The sequence below is a fragment of the Amblyomma maculatum genome, unplaced genomic scaffold, assembly GCF_055883805.1.
Source record: "Amblyomma maculatum isolate TAMU_Amacu unplaced genomic scaffold, ASM5588380v1 scaffold_19, whole genome shotgun sequence".
NCBI classification, from domain to species: domain Eukaryota; kingdom Metazoa; phylum Arthropoda; class Arachnida; order Ixodida; family Ixodidae; genus Amblyomma; species Amblyomma maculatum.
Genome location: NW_028146744.1, coordinates 7,638,689 through 7,661,600, shown reverse-complemented (window position 1 = coordinate 7,661,600; position 22,912 = coordinate 7,638,689). Strand labels below are relative to the sequence as shown.

The window sequence follows — 22,912 nt, the reverse complement described above, 5'->3', positions numbered from 1 at the left end:
CACTCCCACTGCTCCTAATCTCCGCTAACTGGATCCGTCAAGGGAGCCGTCGGCTACAAGTACCTGGCCGGCTATGATTGCCCGCGGTCACCGAGCGGTGCGGACCGGGTTGGGCGAGCACGGACCGCAGCATGGGTAAGCCGCGCAACAGGAAGGACGCGTCAGGTGAGGATGGGGAAGATTGGGTCGCCTGCACAAGATGTGACATGTGAATGCTGCTCCAGGATACTCCTTTTAAGACAATAGAAGAGGCAAATGGAGCGACTCTTTTTGTATGTACACGATGCACTAGGGTGGATGCTATGGAGGTTGAGTTTGCCATCCAACTGAAACAGTTGAGAGAGGAATTGGTTTTGCGGCTGCAGAACCTGGAGGCAAGGGTGGTGGAGAAGTCAGGCAATGTGAAAGGGCCTGGGATTGAGAATTTACAGCAGCAACTTGAGCAAGAGACGGGAAGGCGCAGAGAATTGAAAGTGCAGGTGCTCGAGTTGCAAAGCGCACTGAGCATGATGCAGGGTAGGACGATTGGAGGATCAGGAAAAGCCCGAGATACCAACTCTTGGGCCAGGAGAGGCCCAAGAGGTAGGCCTAGATGAGCTACCGGGCAGGATACACGGGCCCAGACAGAAATCCGAGGACAAGAGCATAACAGGGGGCGAACAGCCAATCAAGGAGGGTGACTCCATCGGGAATTTTAATGCCTCTTGGGGGGAGCTAGCAAGGGATGAGTAACGTAGGGTTGCGTTCTTCGGAGTAGAACAGGCTCGGGAAGATGAAGGTATGGAGAACGGAGCTTGAGGAGGAGAGGGAGATGGAGTCCGCATAGCTAGTGAGGAGGGGGAGAAACACAGTGGAGAAAGTCGACGAAAGACCCGGTCGGACGGACAACAGCAGGTGAGGCAGGAGCCCCAAGAGTGTAAGTCACCGATCTCTCAGGAGGGGAGCCTCCAGGTGCCTAGAGGCACCAAAGATAGGCAGGTAGAGCAGCGCCGAGCAGTGTTAGTAGCCGGGGACGAGAACGCTTTCCGTTTAAAGCCAGGCACCCTAGAAGCAGTAGACAAGGACAGTCGCCTGTCCTTCCTCACGAAGGCGAAGGTAACCATGACTGAAACCATGCAGCGGGTGCAAGGGAAGCTTCAAACCAGAAAAGACAAACAGCATCCGGTAGTGGTACATGCTGGCTTGGTGGATTTGGAGGAGGGCAAGGAGCCCGAGGAGGTTGCTGGCTCGCTGCAGCAGTGGTTGCGGGAGGGGCAGGAGCAGTGTCCGGAACATTTCTTCGCAATCTGTGCACTTCCGGAGGGCGTGGCAATGGAGCCTCAATTGAGAGAGAGATGTAGGGCTGTGAACAGGCAGATTGAAGGAGTGTGCCAGGAGTTGGGGCCTAGGGTGGAATTTATACGCCATAGGCTGCAGGTCGTACAGACAGGAGCAGGGAGGTTGCTAGGGAAGTGGCTGGACAGTTGGGACAGAAGATCGGCGGACGTGCACGCACTTTTTTAGGAATTCCACCCAGAGCTGGCAAGCGCCGAGAGCCGCGTTGCATGCAAGGGTCGGGGTCCCAGATGCCCAAAAGGACCAGACGTGGGTCAACTCAGGAGAGAGGGGGGGAGTTGGACAAGGGGCGCACCCGGAGCATGATGAAGGCGCTAACGCAGCTGCTATTCCAGGCGGGGGCGAGATAGTGGCTCGCAGCCAAAGGGGGGTAGAAGTTAGGAAGTTGCTGGAGAATAGGCACATGAAAGAGATAGCTGAATGGAGTGGAACACCTTGGAGGAGAGCACGCCCCTGAAGGGGCAAGCGCCGTAAACAGCCAACTCAGAAGGGGGAGTCTATTATGCAGGGAGGTAGGAGGATGCAAAAATAAGAAGAGTTGGCTTTGGAATTGACACGGCAACAAATGGACTTGTTTGCGGTGGCAGAAACCCATCTTCGAGAGGTAGAGATGCCGCCGCGGGTCGAGGGATATGAGTGGGAGGGGTGTAATCGGAGAGGGTCCGAACGACAAGGGGGAGGATAAAGTCGCACTAGGCACTCGTGCCAAAAGCACATGTGGATGACTGGAAAAGTAGGGGGATGTGGTCGGTGGCTTTGGCGATCGTTTATATGCACTCAGGAGGGGCAATAGAACATAATAGGAAGTTGTATGAATGCCTGAGACAGGATATACGTACGCTTTGGGAGTGTTCAGAGATTCTGGTCCTTGGGGATTTCAATGCCCACCTTGAGGACTTTGACGGGCACACAGACGCAAATGGCAGGAATAGTATGTGTGAATGGCTCTGACAAGTGTGAGGGGCACATAACGTGGGCAGCTCGAGAGATGCAATCCTCGATTGACTATTGCTTATGACAGAGGAGTTGCACGAGGTGCTTGAGAAGATGGTGATAGATGAAGACGGTAAGGGGAACCTTGGGAGTGACCATAACCGGATCCGGCTGGTATTTGGACACGAACATCGGAGGAGACGGCAACCCCAGGCACCACTTCAAAGACAAATAAGCGAGGCTGAGTTGCAGGAGATTGCAAGCTGGCTAGAGGAGCGAGTAGACCACATCGACTTCTATGAGGTGCTAATGGACGCAATAGGAGGGCAACTTAGAGCACGGGAAAGATGTATGGGATGCTGGCGTAGGGGCAAAGCATGGTGGTGTACGGAGGTGGCTGCTGTAATTAAGCGACGCCAGGAAGCTAGCAGGGTACACTGGCGTGCGGCCAGAGAGCGGGACGATGTGGCCCCGGCCAATGCATGGAATGAATATAGTGCCCGAAAGCAGGAAGCAGCAGCATTGGTGCAATTCCGGCTTCACTCTTTTAATAGGCGATTGATGGAAGGACTGAGAACGGCGGGGCAACAGGCACCACAGCGCTTCTGGCGATGGGTGAAGGCGGGGCAGCAGAACTCTAGGCCCATAGCATTGAAGGATGGCTCAGAAGGTGAAACGGTAATGGGGCCAGCTTGCATCCCAATTTTCGAGCGGTGGTGGTGTGCGACACAGGGATCACCAGGAAGTGCGGAAAATGCGGCTGAAGAGGAGGGTGAGCCCGAGTGGCAGCGGCCGGAAGAGCAGGCAGCGGGCGCCACCCACTGAGAGAGAATGGGAACGGGCAACTAAGAGAGTTGATTCTGGGACAGCAACTGGATGCGACAGCATCCCCATGGGCCTGATCAAAGTGCTGGGGCCGAAGGGACAGTCACGACTTAGAGAATGCGTGACAAAAGTGCTGGGGGACGCCGAGATTCCAGACGACTGGAAAAGGACCAGGATCAAGCCCCTCTTTAAGGGAGCCGGGGATAAGGAACGCTTGGACAACTACAGACCCATTACAGTGACGCCGGTCCTATACAGAGTGGCGGCGCAGGTAGCAAAGGCTCGCCTTCAGGGGTGGGCGGAGATATGTGGAATCCTTGAGGTCTGCAGAATGGATTTCGGTCAGGGAGACGAATTGAGGACTACTTATTTGTCCTTACGCAATGCAGTGAGGCTGCTCCGCAGGCAGACAGCCCTCTCTATGTTGCGTACCTGGATATAGCCAAGGCCTACAACAATGTTGATCGGGAATGGCTACGGAAACGGAAACTTCTACGAGATTATGGCTTGGAGGAACGCAGTGTTGACCTCCTTCGAGCACTATACGACGGGGTCAAGGCACGAGTGGAGTGGGCAGATCAGGTGACAAGCTTCATGGATATTCCGAAGGGGCTGCGTCAGGGATGCCCGTTGTCACCACTGCTCTTTATGATATATGTCGCAGGGGTCACAGCACAGCTTGAGGCCTCGGGGCTTGGTTTTCATCTGGAGCACTTCGAAGAAGGGAGAAGGGTTTTGCGAGATATAGCCGCCCTGGAGTATGCGGATGACTTCGCAGTGCTCGCAGGGTCACCCGCAGAGCTACAGAAGCTCCTGGACATTTCCGCATCAGGAATGGCGGAGCGTCGTCTCAGCTTCAGTGACACGAAATGTGTGGTGATGGCCTGGGGCGAGGGAGACCACCACAGCGGATCCACGTGGCAGATTCAAGGGAGACCTGTCGCTAGAGTAAAATCCGCTAAATACCTCGGAGTCAGATTGTCCGCGGGAGCAGACTACCTGGGACAACACGAACGAGAGCTAAGGGGGAAAACTGCTCGCTGCAGGGGTATGCTAGGGCGCCAGTCACTTTGGTCGTTTAATCGGTACGAAGTGGCCAGAGCGCTTTGGAAGATGGTGGTAGTACCAGCCCTTACATATGCCAATGCGGTACTGTGCCTTTCAACAAGCACAAGGGAGTTCTTGAGCGCCAACAGAGGGCAGTTGGCCGATTGGCGTTGGGGGTGCCACGGCACACAGCGATGGAGGGAGTGCAAGAAGTTGGATGGTCGTCATTATGGCAAGAGAGGCAGTGGCCAAAGCAGCCTTTGAGGACAGGCTAATGCGCCTTCCGGCCGGTCGCCTGGCTGATCAGATGTGGACACACCTGGTCTATACAGGGATATCTACACGGTGGACTAGGCACACAGCGAAGCTGCAGCGACGGTACAAGTTGACAGCGGTGCACCTTGCGCATGTGAAGGGGACCCAGAGACCGGCCGGGAGTCGGGCGAAGAAAATAAAGGAGGAAGTGAAAGCAGCTGAAACAGCGGAATGGATAGCTGCGGTCTGTGTAAAGTCATCCCTGGCCTTCTACAGTTCGCAGAAGTTGGAGATCTGCCTGGAGCCGTGGTATGAGAACACTCTGGGAAGCGGTCTGCTGGCTGAAGCTCGCTGCAGTGCCCTGAGAACGTGACAGTGGAGAGCGAAGTTCACTGAGTGCCAGACAGCATGCGCCATCTGCGGAGCGAAGGACAAATCCTTGAAGCATGTGGTCCTCCGATGTAAGGACATCATCCCAGTGCCTCTGGCAGCGGTGCCGCGTCGCTGCCAGAGGCACTGGGCTTCTCCATCAGAGCAGGTACGGCAGCAGCAGTGGAGGTTACAAAGAGACGCCTGGAGTGTTGGTGGGCGCAGCGGCCGTAGCGGCAAGGAACGCATGAACGAGTAGCGTGATTCCGATAGTGACGGACGAAAGTGGAGTGTGCGGGCAGCCAGTAATCCCTTTGTGTGTGTTCTTTGTTTTTTTGGTGCCAGATTCAGCTTGGACTGTGATGTTGTGATCACTCGTTCCAAAGGGTGCGGCCCCATCGCCATTGCCTCTTCCGGAGTTTCCAGAAGCGCCGTCTACGCCGAGACCGTTTCGCCTCTTTGTTGCGCAGACTCATCACAGACCACATGGTGGTTTGCTAAGCTGGTGCATGGTTTTGCTACGTGCTATGTATTATGTCAAGTGTGCTCTGCGACGCTAGGCCTATGTACTTCGACATTTCACAACAAGAGGATTTTGCTTGCCCGTGATGGCCTCCACTCCGTCCTCGTCATCCTCGCTGATGGTATCGAAGCACGGAAAACAGTACCGTCAATTAATGATGAAGAAGAAAGCCGCCATTATTAAACAAGTAATGAGCGGACGATCGCAGGCTGACGTGGGTTTCGCCACGCGGGCTTAGCACTCACCACAGAGGCAGCAGACTTGCCTGAATGTGACAATGCGATTGACATGTGCCCGCCCATGGACGATGCGATCAACGATCTCCGCTCTGCTGGGATTTCCATACCGACGGAAATAACTTTTGAACAGTTTGTCGACGCTCAAAACGAGCTCGACTTCTGTGCAGAACTGACCAATGAGAAGCTAGCCCGTCAGGTTGTGGAGGATTAGGAAAACTCCAATGTTGAGAATGAAGAGCCAATGTCTGCGCCACCTACGAGCGCCGAGTTGACGCGAGCATTGCTCACGCTTTCATCGGTGTACAGCGCTGACATGACTCTTGCTCAGATCGAGGCGAGTATGATCACATGCAAGCGGAACGCCGTCCAAACAAGGATCGACAAGTTCTTTAAGACACTGCAGCAATAATGCCGGCTGCCGTGACGACACATGCATAATAAACAGGCTGTCGGCTGCATAGAGTTTTTGATCAGCTCTTTTTCATGCTTTGGTGTTTCGGAAGCCTAATACCTCGTCCTTGACTGTTTTGATCCAATAAATATTTGTAAAATGGTACGTCTTTTTTATGCATTCATTTTTTTTTCGGACTGCCTGAATTTTCAGACGTTTTTGCATTCCCTAGAGAGTCCGAAAAATCGGTCATTAACTGTATCCCCGAGATAGTCACACCAAGTTTTTCTTGAAGGATCTTATCAGTTACTTCTTCTTCTAAGTATTCAGTTGTCTCGTCCTATGTTCGGTTAAGCCAAAAATGATCAAATTCGACCGCCTGCTTCTGTTTTCGAGGTCGTCTTACCTTACGCTCCAGATATGTCACGCTCATTTGAAGGTGTGCAATTTTGTCTTCAGCATCTTTTACTCTGACCTCAAGCTGCGCAAGACTGTCCGGTTTATTGTTGATGGCTTCCAAAGACTCGTGTGTTTTCTTATTTTCGCTCTTTATGGCTTTAATGTCAGCAGCCATGCCTCGAAGTTCAGCTAAGAACTCTTGCATGCTAGGGCCAGGATTGCTTTCTATATCTCCAACAAGCATTAGAAGATGCTCCAATGATACCATATAGCTCTGAAGTGTCGAATACACCTGCCATGGGCACGGCAGCACCAGAAGAAACAAGTCATCACTTCGAAAGCATTTGCCAAAGCGTTTGCTCACCTGGAGCAGAAAAGACGAATGGGCTGGTGACACGCATGTTTGTCTCGATGCCGCAGTGCCCAATGCTGTGGTTTAGAGCGCTACACGCTTTAATAGCACATTATATATATACCGTATTTACTGGCATAATGCTCGCACTTTTTTTCGTGGAAAATTGATGCTAAGTTGGGGGGTGCGATAATTATGCGGGGAAAATTTTCGAGCAAATGTTTTGGAGCGCTAAAAGCAAATTTTAATAGGTGCGAATCGGGATTCTTAGGTCAGCTATTGTATATATAACAAAAGCATTACTTTCAAGCAGAACTTACCCTTGTTATAAAAGTACAGGGTCATCAAAAGCATAAATTGCTAAAGCACTTTATTTACGGCACGCAGCCTTATCATCACTCCCTGCGTTCCGTGGTATAATGCTCACAGCAGACCATACAGTTCTATTCTTAATCAGAGAATTGATCCGAGTCCGTATCGACACTGTAATCGCTGTCTCCAGTAGCGCACTACGCAGAACTCGTTGACGCCGAAGTGCCTGCTGGCAGCGCAGTTGCTATGCTGAAGCCCATGCTCGAAAGCTTTAAGCTTAAAAGCAGCTGTATAACTTGCGTACCGCCCCACCGCGATACGGCACCAAGAACACAGTAGACGGTGGAACAAAGCAAGTAACACGGACAACGAAGGAACAATGATGAGATGCGGACACCTCGCAAAATGGCGCTGACTACAAACATCATGAAGGTAAAAAGAAACAAAAAAAAGCGCATAACCAATGATGATGATCTACCCTAGCACGCTATCACCGGTAGCGCGTGCACACAACGAGGCCAACTAGGTTCAGTAGCGCTCCAAAGATAGCACTTGTTACTACTAGCAGACGACTCTCGCGGTGGTAATATTGGTGGTGCGATGATTATACGAGGAAAAAAAAATTCCGATTCTTGACGCCCAATGTTGGGGGTGCGAGCATTACACAAGTGCAAGCATTATGCGAGTAAATGCGATATGTATACATATGTATATATATCTATATGCTATATATATATATATATATACATTCGGTCAAGATGAGCCCAGATAAGATAAAAAATGTTGTTTATAAGACTTAATATAAGAAAAAATTGCTTAAGATGAACTGCTTTGCATGTCCTCCATTTAAGATGAACTTCGGCAGTGACCGCAAAGTAAGGCGACCTCGTGTAGCTGCACTCACAAGTCGAAAAAACATTTTTGTAACATGCTTCTGAAGAAGAAAGTGCACCCCCTCAATATGGCTCCTTCGCGCCACCGCAGAGAACTACGGAAAAGCTGCAATGTGGGAGCACACTTTTTTAGAAGAAGTTTTCTTGCCAGAGCAGAAAAGGAGGGGAACCCTTCCGCCTGCGCTGACGAAGATCTGACATGAAAAGCTTTTAGCACAGTGCTACCTCTTCCCTCTACTGCATGCCATCAGTAAACATGCACAGGTGGTCAAGTGCCACATGCCGGCGCACTTGCCGTGCCAGAGCCAATCAGTGCTAAGACAATAAGTTAAATGAGTGCACGGTCAGGTCTCAGCATCAAGCGTTCATCTCGTGCTGCACACTGCTTCTGTATGCACTCGTGTAAAAGCCGCACTTTATTCCCCACAGCAGTTGCTACCTGGTTAGGGCACTCGACTGCTGAACTTAGAAGTCCAACCCTGACCACAGCAGCTGCTTTTTGAGGGAGGCATGCATGTAATGCCCTCCACTACGACGTCTTTCAAAGCCTGAGTTAATGTTAAAACTTACAGCCCATTTACAGGCAGCAGTTTGATTTGTGCACAACAAATGGCACTGACAGCACTGCCACGATTTTGAGCCTCTGAGCCTTGAACCATTTCTCCAATGCTTGTCACATGTCTTGTGTCACATGTCAGGCAGCAGGTCTTTGACAAGAGTGCAGAGCCCAAGGGGTCTGCTTCTGAGCCACTTCATGTGACTTGCAATGCATTTCCAATGTTCCGAATCTCCTGATGATAAGAAAGTTTTTTTTTTTTTTTTTTCCCCTACCATCTCCAATGAGAAGGACCTCCAGAAATGCTACATCAGTGCCACTGCACAGCTCAGACCCACCGGACTCGACACTTTTGACAAAGGCAGCACCTGTCAATGGCAGTGTCCAATTATCCCTGTCATGCATAGTTTGCTCTCAGTGTGCAACGCAAAGATGGTGAATAAAAAAAGAGAAATATATAACATCTGGCCTAATTTCTGGAGAAGTGCCAAGAGGAAGGTGGGCCAGGTCGAGTTTGGAGTGGCCAGACACACCCCTATCGAGAGCATTCAGGGAGACATGGGTGGGTCGAAATTCCCAGCCCGGGAAGTAGTGGTGAAAGCGGGTTTTGAGAATAGCCTCTTCCGTCTCCCCGAGTTGAATGTGGCCCGTCAGACCCTTCTCCATACCATTTCCTTTACCAGAGGTACCGACTCCCAATGGTATCACTGTCTACGAAAGCATCGAAAATCGGCTGTAGAGCACAATAAAATATCTGGCTCCAGATACAGCGAGTCAAGACAGAGGAATAGCAGAAATCATGAGAAAATCATCATTGGCCCTGTACCGAATGGACACTATCCGAAAGCAGCTGTGGTGTGACAAGTCGTTTGGTAGTGGTTCGCTAGCGGACATATGCTCTGGAGCTTTACGCATGCGCAAGTAGAAAGCAAGATTCACGGCTGGCTTGACAACTTTGTGTGCCCTCTGCGAGTGGCAGAGGAGACAGCAGATCACGTGGTACTGGAGTGGCCAGTTATCTTCCCATCTGCCCGTATGGTGCCCCTACCTGAGGCACTTGGTTTTAGGCTTGGCAGCGGAGAGGCAGCCTCAGTGGACGTGATCGAGACAATCATTTGGAGTGTTGGTGGTTGCGAGCAGCAGTGAGATGCACTTCAGGGTGATGCTGCCACAACTGCAGTGACCGTGTTTTTTTTTTTATTGCTTTTTGGCCATGCCTTTAGCTTTTTGGAGCTAAACCAGCGGCCTGGTATAAAGGGTAGGCAACGATCCCATCACGACCACTTGATGTTAGGTGCCAGGTCTTATTTTGTTGCTTCACTAGGCGAGTAGTAAAGCGTGGCATGAAAAACAAAAACACAAACAAAAATGTTGCCTCCTTCAGTACACGACAGAAGCTTCGTGCTCTTATCGCGTCTTTAAGTAAGTGACTAAAAACATTTATTTACAGGGACTGCACAGTGACGAGGCTCGAGTGATTTGAGATGATGAAAGACGTCATTTCTTTGTCAATGGTAAGACAGCAGTGGTATCATATTTGTCATCACCAATAACTAGAACAGCTGCCAATAAAATTCACAACCATAGGTCGGCACCATCAGGGGTGGTCTTACTCACACTCATGGCCACTCACTTTGTGAGTGAGTAGATGTGAAAGCATCACCTATGCTGATATAATCTTATAATAGTAATCATGGGTATATAGATGCTAAGTAAATATCTAGGGGTGTGCTAATATTGAACTTTTTAAGTACCAATCGAATATGAATATGGGAAAAGAATCCCCTCGAATACCGAATATGTGATAATTAAAAAAAGAAAGAAATATAAAAAATAAAAAATTACCAAACATTGTTCGTCTTATTCATTGCAAAAATCATATGTATTTGCAAATAAAATGAATAACTCTAATTAACAATACCATAGTATTGCTCTACTAAAAAATCCAGTACAAATTTTATACGTAAACATGTAAACTGGCTTTCTGCACAGGAAGGACCTGCATGAAACCGGGTGGAGCTGACATATCACTGCCGAATACAGTTGTTAATTCAGCCTTCAAAGGACCAGAAAAAATGTCTCTCGAATGAGCCTGAAAAAAATTGCCCAAAAAAGTTTGCATTACAATAGCCTGATGCATTTGAGATGAAAGGTGAGCAACTCCAGTTTTATCAAGCGCTTAGCTTTGCACACACAGTCGGGTACTGCAGTGAGGCATCCCCCAAACGCGGCTGTTTTGGGCCTTCCTCCATGCGGTCAAGCACTGCAATGAACATTCAGTCCAATATCCTAACACAGGGGTTCTCAAACATTTTTGCTTGGAGGAACCCCAAAAGCCTTCAATAAGTTGCAGGGAACCCCCCCCCTGCCTTCACTTACCAGCAATGTTGTCGAGTGCATTTTTGCAAAGAGAGAGTTGCAAAGGTTAAATGTTTATTGCACAGATTAATACAAATACTAATGTGATGGGTGGTACTGCTTCCCTTTTAAGAGCAAGTCAAAGCGTGGCTCAGTAGCACTCAGAGCCAGTCTCATATCAGCTGCCGGGTCAAGACGGCTCCTGTGCTTGTTCTTCAGATAGGCGAGGGCTGAAAATGCCTGTTCACATGCATATGTAGTTGCAAAGGGAAGCGAAATGTCCGCTGCCCTTTCAAAAAAGCATGGAAACAGTGAAGCAGTCCCCATCCAAAATGTCACCAAGCCTTCACCATTAAATTTCTCTTTGAGAGCAGTGCTTGCCCTGAGCTCTGAGGATTCTCGCGGAACACAAGAAGACAGCCCGCGGAACCCCTGTGTTCCGCGGAACCCACTTTGAGAACCCCTGTCCTAACATATTCCAATCATGTTCAGACACCCCTATACATATCCTAAGCATTTACGTCACTGTTAAAATATGCTTGGTCCCACCAACGCAATCACAGGCTGGCTCCATCCCAGCCGTGGCAGCTGCATTTCAAATGTCAGCAAATGTCCAAATTATCCACAGCCCTCATAGTCCGAGTCCCTTTCCAATGCCATAAATGAAACTAAACATGGAGCCTTCAGCAATGCATTCTGTCAGCTGACTGTGGCTATCTCAGAACAATCCACAACCACTCGCATTCACTCACACTGAACCACAACCGCTCATATTCTCCCATCCACTCACAAGCATTCACAGCCACTCACATTTTTTGGATCTGTGTCTGATACAGTGAACGCATGTCACAATATGCACACTGACTTGATCTTAATCTTCATCACACAAAATGTGGCAAAAAGATATGGCATACGAATTGCTTTTACTGCACCTAAAAAATATGGGACAGAAAGGCTGAGCTCCTACAAGAACCTGAAATAACATGTGGGGTTGAGCATGAAGCTAAGTATGTGCCATGCGCTGAAGGTGTAGTTTATAAAATCACAATGTCATGTGGACAAGTGTACATCGGGCAGAAGGGGCGGTGCATTAATACACGTTTAAAACAGCATGCAAATAATTTGGATACTAAAAAATCTACTAATCTCGTTGACACTGTCCGTGACTTCAAATCTTGTTATCCTTCCTTGCACTATTGTGATATCCTGTACAAACACCTGTCCCACTTAACATGTGAGATAATGGAGGCCATGAGGAAAAAAAACGAGGTAGTGCGTTCATCCATTTTTCTACATGAAAGTGAGATTGCATGCCTTCATCCTACGTAGCGACACATATTTCTGGCTTGTCCACTTGTTGATAGGGTGGTCACTTTTCCCACATATTGTGTTCCTTCAATGAATAAACTTTCAGTTGTGAGTCAGTGCTCGCCCTGTGGTTCTCTGCTTTGGTGTTTGTCTGTAGTGCTGCTTTCAAGTCAATATGTTTCACCAACTTGCCTGTTTGGCTATAATCTTGAACAACATGCATGTCTTAACCTTGGCTAGCGAGACACTTTTGACCACACAGTTCATAGAATAATCAATGCATTTAGAACGCTTCTCCAAGGAATACAGTAAAATCTTACTAACTTGACCTTCCAAGAAAGACCGAATTAACGAGAGTTCCTAAAAACTGTTGGTTGCATGCAAACTAAACTACAACAATATTTCACACTCACTGTCGCCAACAGCGTCCGTGCCTCCATGCATTTCAGGTTTACGGCAGCTGTATTTAGATGACCACTGGCTTCACGGGTTATAAGTCAACATAACAGTTGTCTTCTATGTTGTTTTAACAATTGATGATGATGAAATAAATAATGTCAATATAATGACACAATGTTCGAATTGACCAGTGCCAGCTTGCCCAGGTTCAAATTAGCAAGCATCTGATGCCCTGGACCTACGTGGGCATTGGCTGGGACTGCACTTCCAGTTGCAATTATCTCAACTTTTGAATTAATGAGGGGTCGAATTAGCATGACTTCACTATAGTAGGGAAGTTTTGTATGACACGAGTCTTCTATACATCAGCTGGTCTCCTGAAGCAAAGGTGCGGGGTACTTGGTGAGCCATGACAAAGTAAGTTCAGCGAAATAAATCAGATGTATGAACAGCACACCTAAATCACATTTACCTTAGTCGCATAAATCAGGAGCCATTTTTGCATAACATTTAAGACCGATGCCCACCTTTGCAACAGAAATCATCCCTTATTGCTTTGTATGTCTAGTTAATAAGTCAGGGCATTTCAATGTTGCTGCTATTTCTATCAATTATGACACTTTGCACAAATATTTTTGTATATCGTCCTGACAAAAAAATTAACCATTGGTATTTTGCACTGGAAAGAAAAATGAACCAATTGTCTCTTTTAAGGCCTGAATGTACAAGGTGGAAAAATAGCGAGGGCAAAAAAGGGGGTACTCACCAGGTTGATAAGCGGTCCACCAGAGTTGCCAAAGTTGATGGCGGCGTCTGTCTGGATGTAGTCCATCTCATTGTGGATGCCCAGCTCCTTGCTGGAACGATGCACTGAGCTCACCACGCCAGCTGTGATGGTGTTGTTGAGGGCCAGCGGACTGCCCATGGCCACCACCCATTCGCCTGGCCGCAGCTGGTCCGTGCGGCTGAGCACTAATGTGGGCAGGTTCTTCTGCATGGGGTGGAGGGAGCATCAGTACTGCCCAGAACAGAAGCCAATGAATGCTTCGACAGTGTGCCTGTCACAAACTCACAGCTGCAATTCGTACAGTTGCCAAGTCCGAGCGACGATCGACAGCCTCCACTTTCCCAGTGAACTGGCGGCCGTCGTGCAGTTTGACGGTGACCAGCCGACCATCGGCAACAACGTGTGCATTAGTCAAGATAAGGCCATCAGAGCGCACCACAAATCCGGATCCATTGGACACGGCTATCTGCTGCTGCGTGAATGGGTGCCTGCAGATGGAATAAAGGTGCCACATTTGCACTGGGGCCTCAATTCCCCACTTTTGAAAAGAAATCCTCACTACCATCAGCTGGACTGTAACCACTACAAGGCTAAGGCCTCTCCCATATTCCTCAAATTAACCCAATCTTCTGCCAGCTGCATCCACCTGATCCCAGCAAACTACCTAATCTTGTTCACTTACCTAACTTAATGTCGCCCCCTGTTACGCTTGCAATCTCCAACTCCAGTTACCTGGCACAGAGCAAATTCAGCTGGCATCAGACCTCTGCTTACCCAAGGGTCAGGAAGTTAGCCTGTCAGGAGGTCCCCCTGACAGGCAACCTTCAGGACCTGCTTTTAAATGTTTTTAATAGTGTAACTTGAAACGCACTTCACTAAACCTTCAAACCTAAATGCTTCCTTTTGGTGCTTAAGATGACAGCCATTTTTCAAACTGACTGAAGTTACGACTGATCATATGATAATTGCCTTGGTATGTATCTGATACGGATACTCGTACACCTAATCTCCCAAGGTATTCTCAGTAACTGCCTAACGCTTTTTCTCCTCTATGTGCCAAGTGTTTCTCCTGCTTCTTCATCTTTCCTTCAAAGCAAGGCTGCAAAGTTATGCAAGCTGAGAATCATACTGAAATCCATATACAGGGTATTATTTTTGGACACTGGTACTTTTCAAAAGTGTAACTGACAACCTTCCAACACTTTACAATACGAAGTGACACATCTCGAGTATCTTGCTGTCATAAACACTTCCTTCGGTGCACAAATGCTTTGGAAAATTTCCACGCATCTAATGTACCCACACAGCATTCCACTAAAAAAGAAACAGAACATCCCAAAGTACATATGGCCTATGAGGGACGCCATAGTAGAGGGGTTCTGCCTCCACTGCAATATGGCCATCCCAAGCACTGCAACCACAGAGCCACTGCAACGGGGCAACAGCGGAAAGACATGGTGATTAATAACTATTTACATTACCACAAGTTATATGGACAGCATTTTGGCACTTTTCGTAACAAGACAATAAGCAGCATTGGCAAAGAAATACTTACAGCAGCTGCACTTGGGCAAGAAAAGGCGCTGTATTTTATCTCTCCTGAATTTAGTGAGGTTCGATCTTTCAGCTGAATGCTATAGCCGCCGAGTGGGCTTAGTTAGGTTTAAGTGCTACAAGAATGTGTCATGCCAGAACAAGACTTGTCCCCTTGTGCACAGTAAGAGCTGAACATACAAAGTGGTTGCTAAACCCAGCTCATCATAGAATCTAGTTGAACAGAGCTTGTATTATTATGCTATGATTACATTAAAACCTTGCTAATTCGGCCCCTTTTAATTCGCATAGTTCAACATAGGTCCTGCCTGAAGCCCATGTAAGGCTACTGCATGGGACGCCCATCAATTCAGATTTTGGGGGTCTTGCACCGTTAACTCGGACAGAGGATTGAATCGAGGTACAACCCACACGGTCAGCAATCCCAGAAATAGACCTCCACGAACCTGAACTCACTTTGTGCGTGCTAAGGCAGGCATGGCAGTGATTGAAAATCCCCTCCAGTTCCAACATCTACCTCAGGTGTATAGTTTTGGCCTCAGTTTCGTTCTCCTGAACTTCATGCCACACCATTCCATAACGACAGTCAGGAGCATGCACCAGCCAGACATGCAGCTTTGGAAGCTGCTTGGCAGATCACTATTCTACTTTTCTTTAGGATGGCATCACAATGCTTATGCATATTACCCAACCAACAATTTTTTTAAAGTACTCCCGGCGATCATTCCCAACCGATTAGGACGACAGTTGACCATGCGTTTTTGGTCGCTCCTATCCTATTGTCCCCTCAGTGGGCACTTCCAGGTGAAACAGGTGAGAGCTGTTGCAACCTGCTTTTGCTTCTGTGCTGGTGTGCACTGAGTTGAGGGAGAAAGGACCATCATTTTCAACCGCCGATAACTTTGGTGTTAGTGAAGCTAGCTTAAACATTTTGTGTTCCAGAGACAAAATGATGAAATACCAATTTCTTGTGGGCATTTCTTAGTTTTAGTAGATGGCATTTCATGGTCCCTTTAAAATCAGATGTTAAAAACAGATAGTGACCTAAAAAAAAAATCTGTACAGCTCATTCTTCCTAGGCTTGAATAGTAATACATGCGCCTGACTATATATTGAGTAGGCCAACATTACTCTGCAGAATGAAATCAAATGTCAGCATGTTAACTTGCCCAAAGACATGCATTAAAATGCCTGATTAAAAGATATGGCACTGGGCAGCTGTTTAAAAGGAGTGGAGAACTCAAATTTTAGTTGAATATTTTTTCTTGTTCATGATGCACAAGACAATGTGTCAACCTGTAGCATTCGCATACGTCGACTGAAAAATTTATAGCTGAATTTTTTTTCTCTTTTTTTCCGTTTTATCCAGCCAAGCGATACCTGCCTAAGGTCATGTGAGGATAAAGAAGATATGGTATCATTACTCCTTCATCATCATGATTCACTACAGCACTAAGACTAGCCTGTCTTAAGAGCCAGAATTACACCGAGTGAAGGAGCAGCAATTATAGCCCAATTTTAATGTGACAGCATTAAGCGCACCATTTTTAGGACTACTCATTTCAGATGGGAGCCCTACACCACAGTCACAGGTCACTTTATGCTGCTGTATGCACTTACCAGCTCGAAATGACACATTTGCCACAGCTCATGGCATCCGTCCGGTTTACCAGCCTATGTTGTGACAAAACCAGCAGGCTAAATCACTTGGAAGAAGACAAGAGAAATGACAGCCAACATGGACAACACATGAACCAGAACAGGTGACGCTCAGACAGCCACCATACCAATGTCACCTGGCCGCAGGCACGCATGAAGACCAGACAAAGCATTGAGGATTCGTGGCGCCTCAGCAACTGCTGCCTCGGAAGCTGCAATGGCTTCGTTCACGATACAGCCTTCAGAAGCCTTCTGCTTCTCGCCACCCAATGAGTGACCAAAATGTAAGAAATGTTTCGAACATTTTATACCTCTTCTGGACTCAGTGCAAAGCCTGAACACCAAGTTCTTCATGTACACCCTGCTATACATCACGGGTGATCAGGCTGAGGACATCTTCAGCGCCTTCAAATTGACCAGTGAGGACACTGACATATTAAATGCTGTGATGTAACACTTTGACAAATACTTCATTCCTCCACTGCAGCTTCACCTTCAAAAAAGCGTGTCTTCAACACTCGGGCACAGCAGGGGAAAATTTGTTGAATTCACAACAGCTCTTCACAATCGCAGGCTGCTCCACAAGAGCAGCCTGAAGGAACCGTCTGTTCATGGTCGGTTAGTCATTGCAATTGGAGAGAAGGAACTGTCAACAAAACCGCAACTCGATCCAGATCTGATACTGCCCGAAGCCCTCAACGCAACAAGTCGAAATGGTGAAGCAGCAACAGGCAAAGCTGAATACTGACCTAGCAAGTGTCAACAAGGTGGGGTTCGCCCATCAGCAGAAGTTGCAAGGCTCACGTAAGTCCTTGAACAAGCACATGAACTGCTGCAGACGAGAAAGCCCCCCATGGTATCCTTGCCCTGCATGGACTGAGAAATGCAAGTCTCGTCTCAAGAAGGGCTCCTACTCAACCTTTTGTCGATCCAGATATGGAGACGCAGTTCAGGAACCCTATTTTGGAAGTGGATTTCTGGGCACGGTGAATTCTTCGGGGACACAAAAAATTGACACCTTTCTCAAGCACACCACAACAAATGTTCCAATCAAGCCAGCATGTCTTGAGTGGTTTAGGAATAGTCAAAAAGAAAGTGGCCTCCCCGACGAGACCAGGGGTGAAGCTGTACTATCAGTTTTGCCACCAGCTGAGTATCACAGATGACCTGCCCTTCTATGGAACACAAGTAGTAACCCCAAACGACTTGCTACACAACGGGCATTTAGGAAATTTAAAAGATCGTTGCAAAGGCCAAGGATAACAGTTTGGTGGCCAGGCGTTTCAAAGCAAGTCAAAGGAACAAGTGTCCCAACTGTGTCGAGACAACATTAAACAGGAAACTGCCACTTCAGCCTACACCTTTTCCGAAGAGGCAGCAAGTGGCTATGAAGAACAGGTGGGGATGACCATTACTGACTCCAGATACCCCAAAATTACGTGGCTGGATGAGCTCACAGCACAGCAATGATCAACCACTGCAAGTCAGTAATTGCCCGCCATGGGAATCCGGAGGTAGTCGTCTCAGACAATGGGCCGCAGTTTCCCCACATTAAAGGGTCCGAGTTAGCAACCTCCAGACGAGATTACAGCTTCCAACACAAAACCTCCAGTCCCCACTACTCTCAGAGCAATGAATGGCTGAAGCTGTGGTCAAGAACGTCAAGGCAGCTGTGTCCGAGACGGGCGACCCATATACAATGCTTCTTGCCTACGGAACTGTGCCACTAAAGAATGGCTACAGCCCTGCATCTCATAAGCGCACAAAGCTATTGCATCCAATGAGAGCACTGCTACCCTCAACATCCGAGCTGCCCTTGGAGTTTGAGTCGGTGGAGAACCAGCGCAAGCATTAAAATTGTCGGGTCTTCTGAACGGGAAGAAGATGTTTGGGTGAGAGGTTTGCAGGATAAAGGAAAAGTAGTAGAGACCGAATCCCTGTCTTACAGGTGAGTGCCACTGCACCCCTGCCACAAGAACAAGAACCTGCAGAGCAAGAAGAAAAAGGAGCAGCAACACGATGCCAAGACACATCGCATGGACACATCCAAAACAGTCGAAAGCTCACACTCCTCTAACAGAGGAGCGCTTTTCTTTTAGCGGGAGATGTATGCCGCCGCAGCGCAGCAGTCACGTGTCTCTGCTGCTTAAGTGCTCCCACTCCGTTGCTCGAATAAACATGTTAGCCATAGCTCAAGATGTCAGTCTGTTTTACTGTGCACCAACTAATGTCATATAAAACACTCAAGTCCTAAGATGGTTTCTTGTAAGCAAGGGACCATAAGAAAAAATGAGCCTAAGAGATCTATGTCAATGTAATTCATAAGAAAATTCCCAACAGCTACAATGTATTAGGAATGCCATGTTTAATGACTTGTAGGGACATGGTTAACACGTTAAGTTTCTGGCTTTGTGAAACCAATAATATGGGTTTTTCCCATTTTTCTTGCAAGCTCAAGAGAGCTGTGCCCCCCCTTCAGCATGGTGGAGTTGGGAGTTGTGCCCCCGGCCCAGTGACTGGGGCAGAACACGAAGCTGTAAAGAAGGCACCTTTGCCAGCTCAAGGGCCAGCAGGACGTTTTTTTTCCAAGATGCCAAGCCAGCTATTGCTGCATTGGCCAGGGGAGTGGATGGCCCTGCCTGAGCTTTTACTTGGCCACTGGACAGATCCCAGTGTTGTTGCCACCTCCGTGCACCACATGAGGATAATTTGTTTTTCAGTAAAGGAGAATGCACTTTTGGCCAGTGCAAATCATACTTGTGTTACTTTGAACGTCATATTTCCCTTCGTCTTCCTTCCAGGATTGACGCGGCCTGCAGTATGCAGGGTGGGCCCTTCCACAGCTTGCACTGCACTGCCATCGTCAGACAGGAGATCATTCGAATCATATTTGGTACAAGATTACACACCACAACTCCAGATGGCATTGACAAATCTGGCATTTGGAACATCATGGAGGATTTGGTATGTAGGCTTGAACATTAATTTCGATTTATCTCACTTGGACTGAGTCAAGGAGTGTGCTGCAAGCAAAGATAAGCACAAACTGTTTGGTAGGTAGCATCTTATTTTTACTCTGTGCACACTTCTGACCTTTTGTTCACCGAGACCTTCTAACCTTTCACCTTCTGTAAAATTCCAGAGTATTTCTTTGAAAATCACTCCACAGATGATGTTTAGGATCTGTGGATGATGATTGTGATGGGGATGTCCCCAAATGTCATAGTTTGGAAAGTTGGCATACTGAGCATTATATCGGACTCGGAGATCCCTGTGGGCTAATTTAATTGAATCTGCACCCTGGCCTTACTTTTTTTGAAAAATTCAGCTGCAGCTCCAGTCTGCCCTTTTTACAAGGGCAATCATTCTGGAATGGAGGAGGAAACATAAAAAAAAAAGACTTTTTTTTGGCCGTGGTGCAAGCCACAGAACAAAACAAGAGGGGACAGGAACGTGCAAGCAAGTTTTCAAGTTTTTGGAACACCAGCTGTACACTCCAACTACAACCAAATACAGCAGAACCCCGCTATAGTAAGCTCGAGTATAGTAAAGTGAAATTGAAGTCCCAGTTCATCCTCCATAGACAGCTGTACATAGTTTCCCTTTATAGTAACTTTTTTGGTAAAAATTGACTATAGTAAAGTGCGTCTGGTCAAGGCGACGACTTTCTATGAAATGACATCGTCGCACACGCGCTACCTAGAATTGCGAGACTGTTTTTTTTTTTTTTTTTTTTTAATGGCTTTACCACCAAGCTCAGCAACATTCAGGAGAAGCCAACTTTACATAGGTTTTAAAGTTGTGAGGGAGGGAAAGCATACAGCGCATAGCAAAACAAACATGGAAAGAAGGTGGCAGGGCCGTTCAGAAAGTAAAAGAGAGTAAAAGTAGAGCGAGAAATAGGAGCAGGAATTAACGGGCGAGCATTCGCAGCACTGTGCAGCACAAAGCATGAGGCAGTGGTGGAGAACTGGAGGCATGGTGTGTGCGGTTTTATAGCACTTCACTGCCGAGCGCATTTTTCGTCTATTGCCTTTTAAACAATAAAAATAGCAGAAGATAACCTGCGTTCATGCAAGGCTTTGGTTTTCATATGAAATCAAACTCGGTTTTGTTCGTAGCAATGTTGCCCTCATGCTTAGCAGGTACTTCCACAAGATACAAACAAAACATTTTATGATCTTAAAAGTGATAAAATGGCTCTAAGAATCAATAAGAGAAAGATGAATGGTATTTTAGTTTTTTGTTTTTTTATTAATCAACAAGACGTGTTGCACAAGTAGCCATCCAATTACCAAACATCATATTCAGGATCATATCGCCAACGCCTGATTAGTATTTACTAAAACCCTGGCATAGTAAAAAATTTTGCCAGTCCCACTGACTTTACTATAAAGAGGTTCTACTGATGTAACTCAGTAAGTTTGCTGTAGAAAACTACCTCATAGAAAAGAAAAAACCAAGACAAGAGGAAACAAGAAAAAAATGAGATATGAAGGGAAAAGGCAACATAAGGGCTTACACAAATATTAAAATGCCCATTTGTCAAGCATTTGAGAGATGCCATACATTTTGTTAATCATGCTCAGCAACAACAGCAGAAAGGAGCCTGTGGAGTTCAGGGGCCTTTCAATACAATTCTAAACCTGTTAAGTACTCATTGAGAAATGAACGGCTTGCCTGCCCAGTATCTCTATGTAGACCACAGCAGGCGCTGTCTTCTCAACAGCATCAGCAATGAAGTTGAACCGTGTAGAAGGCGGAGGAAGAGTTGAGGCAAAAACGGTGGGAAGCCATGTTGTACGACGCTGCCTCCAAAAAAGGTAGGCCGACAACAAAGCACCCGCTCCAATGGCAAAGTGGCCCAGGCAATGCTGGCTTGAAGAGGACTGCTCTTGGAAACCCCTGGGACCACTGGAGCCTGCAGAAAAAGGCACAGCATTTAAACTGGGCCGAACATGATGACAAGTACCCCAACAAGTTTCATTCATTTTACACAAGAGCACAACACCACGCCACAGGAAAGCATACTCTCGGCAATTTGATGATGAATACAGAAGCATTGCTAAATTGTTACTTTTCTTTTACTGATTAATGTGCATTTCGTTATTTTGCGTGCAGTGCAGCCAGTGCCACAACCATGCACAAGGCTTGAGCTGTACACAGTGGGCCATAAATGAGAAAATCAAATAGCAGCCAATGGTGTTTCAGATGTATATTTGTTTTCTAATATAGCATTCAGGAACAGGCATATTAAAGCAAGTTATCTTTTTGTGTTGTACCTCACTCACTGCACCACATTTACGTTACCTTTTCTACTTTGGCTTGCACTCAATAGACGAACAGCAAACATGGATGAGCCTCTGCCCAGCAACGACAGGCTTCCCATCTTTTTTTTTTTGTTTTTGCCCATATTCATGGGCATTAAAGGAATCAGGTTGACAACACGTAAACAAGCACTAACCACTTCTATCAACAAGGCCCAGAGAATGCTGATGAAAGTGACGCAATTTTATCCTCGCAACACGTGGCGTAGTTTCTAAACAGTTTGCCTAAGATAAAGCATTGAAGGCAAGAACTAAATATGTGCAAGGACAGTAGGGCAAGGGTATACTTCACCTCTGAAGCTTGTCGTGCGCAACCGAAGCTCACTGACCGGAGCGTGCAAAAGCAGACACATAGCGCTCGACAAAAATGCACAAACGCACATTGCATAAGCATCATTTGCTCATATACAAAAATGTACAAACGCAATTTGCATAAGCATCATTGCACATATACAAAACAGTGCAGTAACATTTGCAAATACATGATGCCCTTTATTACCGGAGTGGACCAGGTTGCAAGAGAAGAGCGAGGAGGCCGGCGCGATAGTGCGCGATGAAACAGCTGGTAGCCTTCGGCACAGCAAGGACGACAGTCGACACATGCTCGGCATCGTAGTAGCTTTGTGGGCACAACGCAGCACGGCTCGCAGCACCCAGTTCGGTGCCACTACGGCGCAATAGCACAGCTCTGCTCGCGCGTCTTGAAACGCGCGTACTGTCCACTGATCTCCGGTACGGTGGTATGGTTGTGCGAGCTGATCACAGCTGATGCTAAGGTCAGGCGCGGCGGCATGGAGGCTGCCATGATGGGTAGTCCAAAGCCAAAGCAAAGACGAAGAACATGCCTAAAGCATCCCCTCGATTTTTAGGCTCAAAGGTTTATTTTAAAGATAAAAAATGTATTTTGAATATCTGAGTGAGTAAAAAGTGCTGTTACATTATGAAAAAAATGGTCATTTGTTTCGGTTTCGGAGTTCAAAAACGTATAGTGTGCGATCTTTGACTGGTGTGACCATGTCGTTGGCACCTTTTGCCTGCGGCCTGAACAGAATCGTATGGGCAGTTTACGAAAGAGACACGTTAGAAGCGTC

At 47.3% G+C, this 22,912-nt stretch overlaps 1 protein-coding gene across 1 annotated transcript in view; it reads right to left on the bottom strand.

Moving 5' to 3' along the window:
- HtrA2 (HTRA2-related serine protease) overlaps positions 1-22,631 on the bottom strand; it is a 53,187-nt gene extending 30,556 nt beyond the window's left edge. Inside the window, exons 1-4 of the mRNA XM_084586428.1 lie at positions 22,321-22,631; positions 21,175-21,415; positions 13,568-13,769; positions 13,261-13,485 (exon numbers count right to left, since the gene is read on the bottom strand). Of these exons, the coding sequence (XP_084442554.1) occupies positions 13,261-13,485; positions 13,568-13,769; positions 21,175-21,415; positions 22,321-22,432 (780 nt within the window). The 5' untranslated portion in view covers positions 22,433-22,631. The remainder of the gene's footprint in view (positions 1-13,260; positions 13,486-13,567; positions 13,770-21,174; positions 21,416-22,320) is intronic.
- Positions 22,632-22,912: the final 281 nt, after the last annotated feature.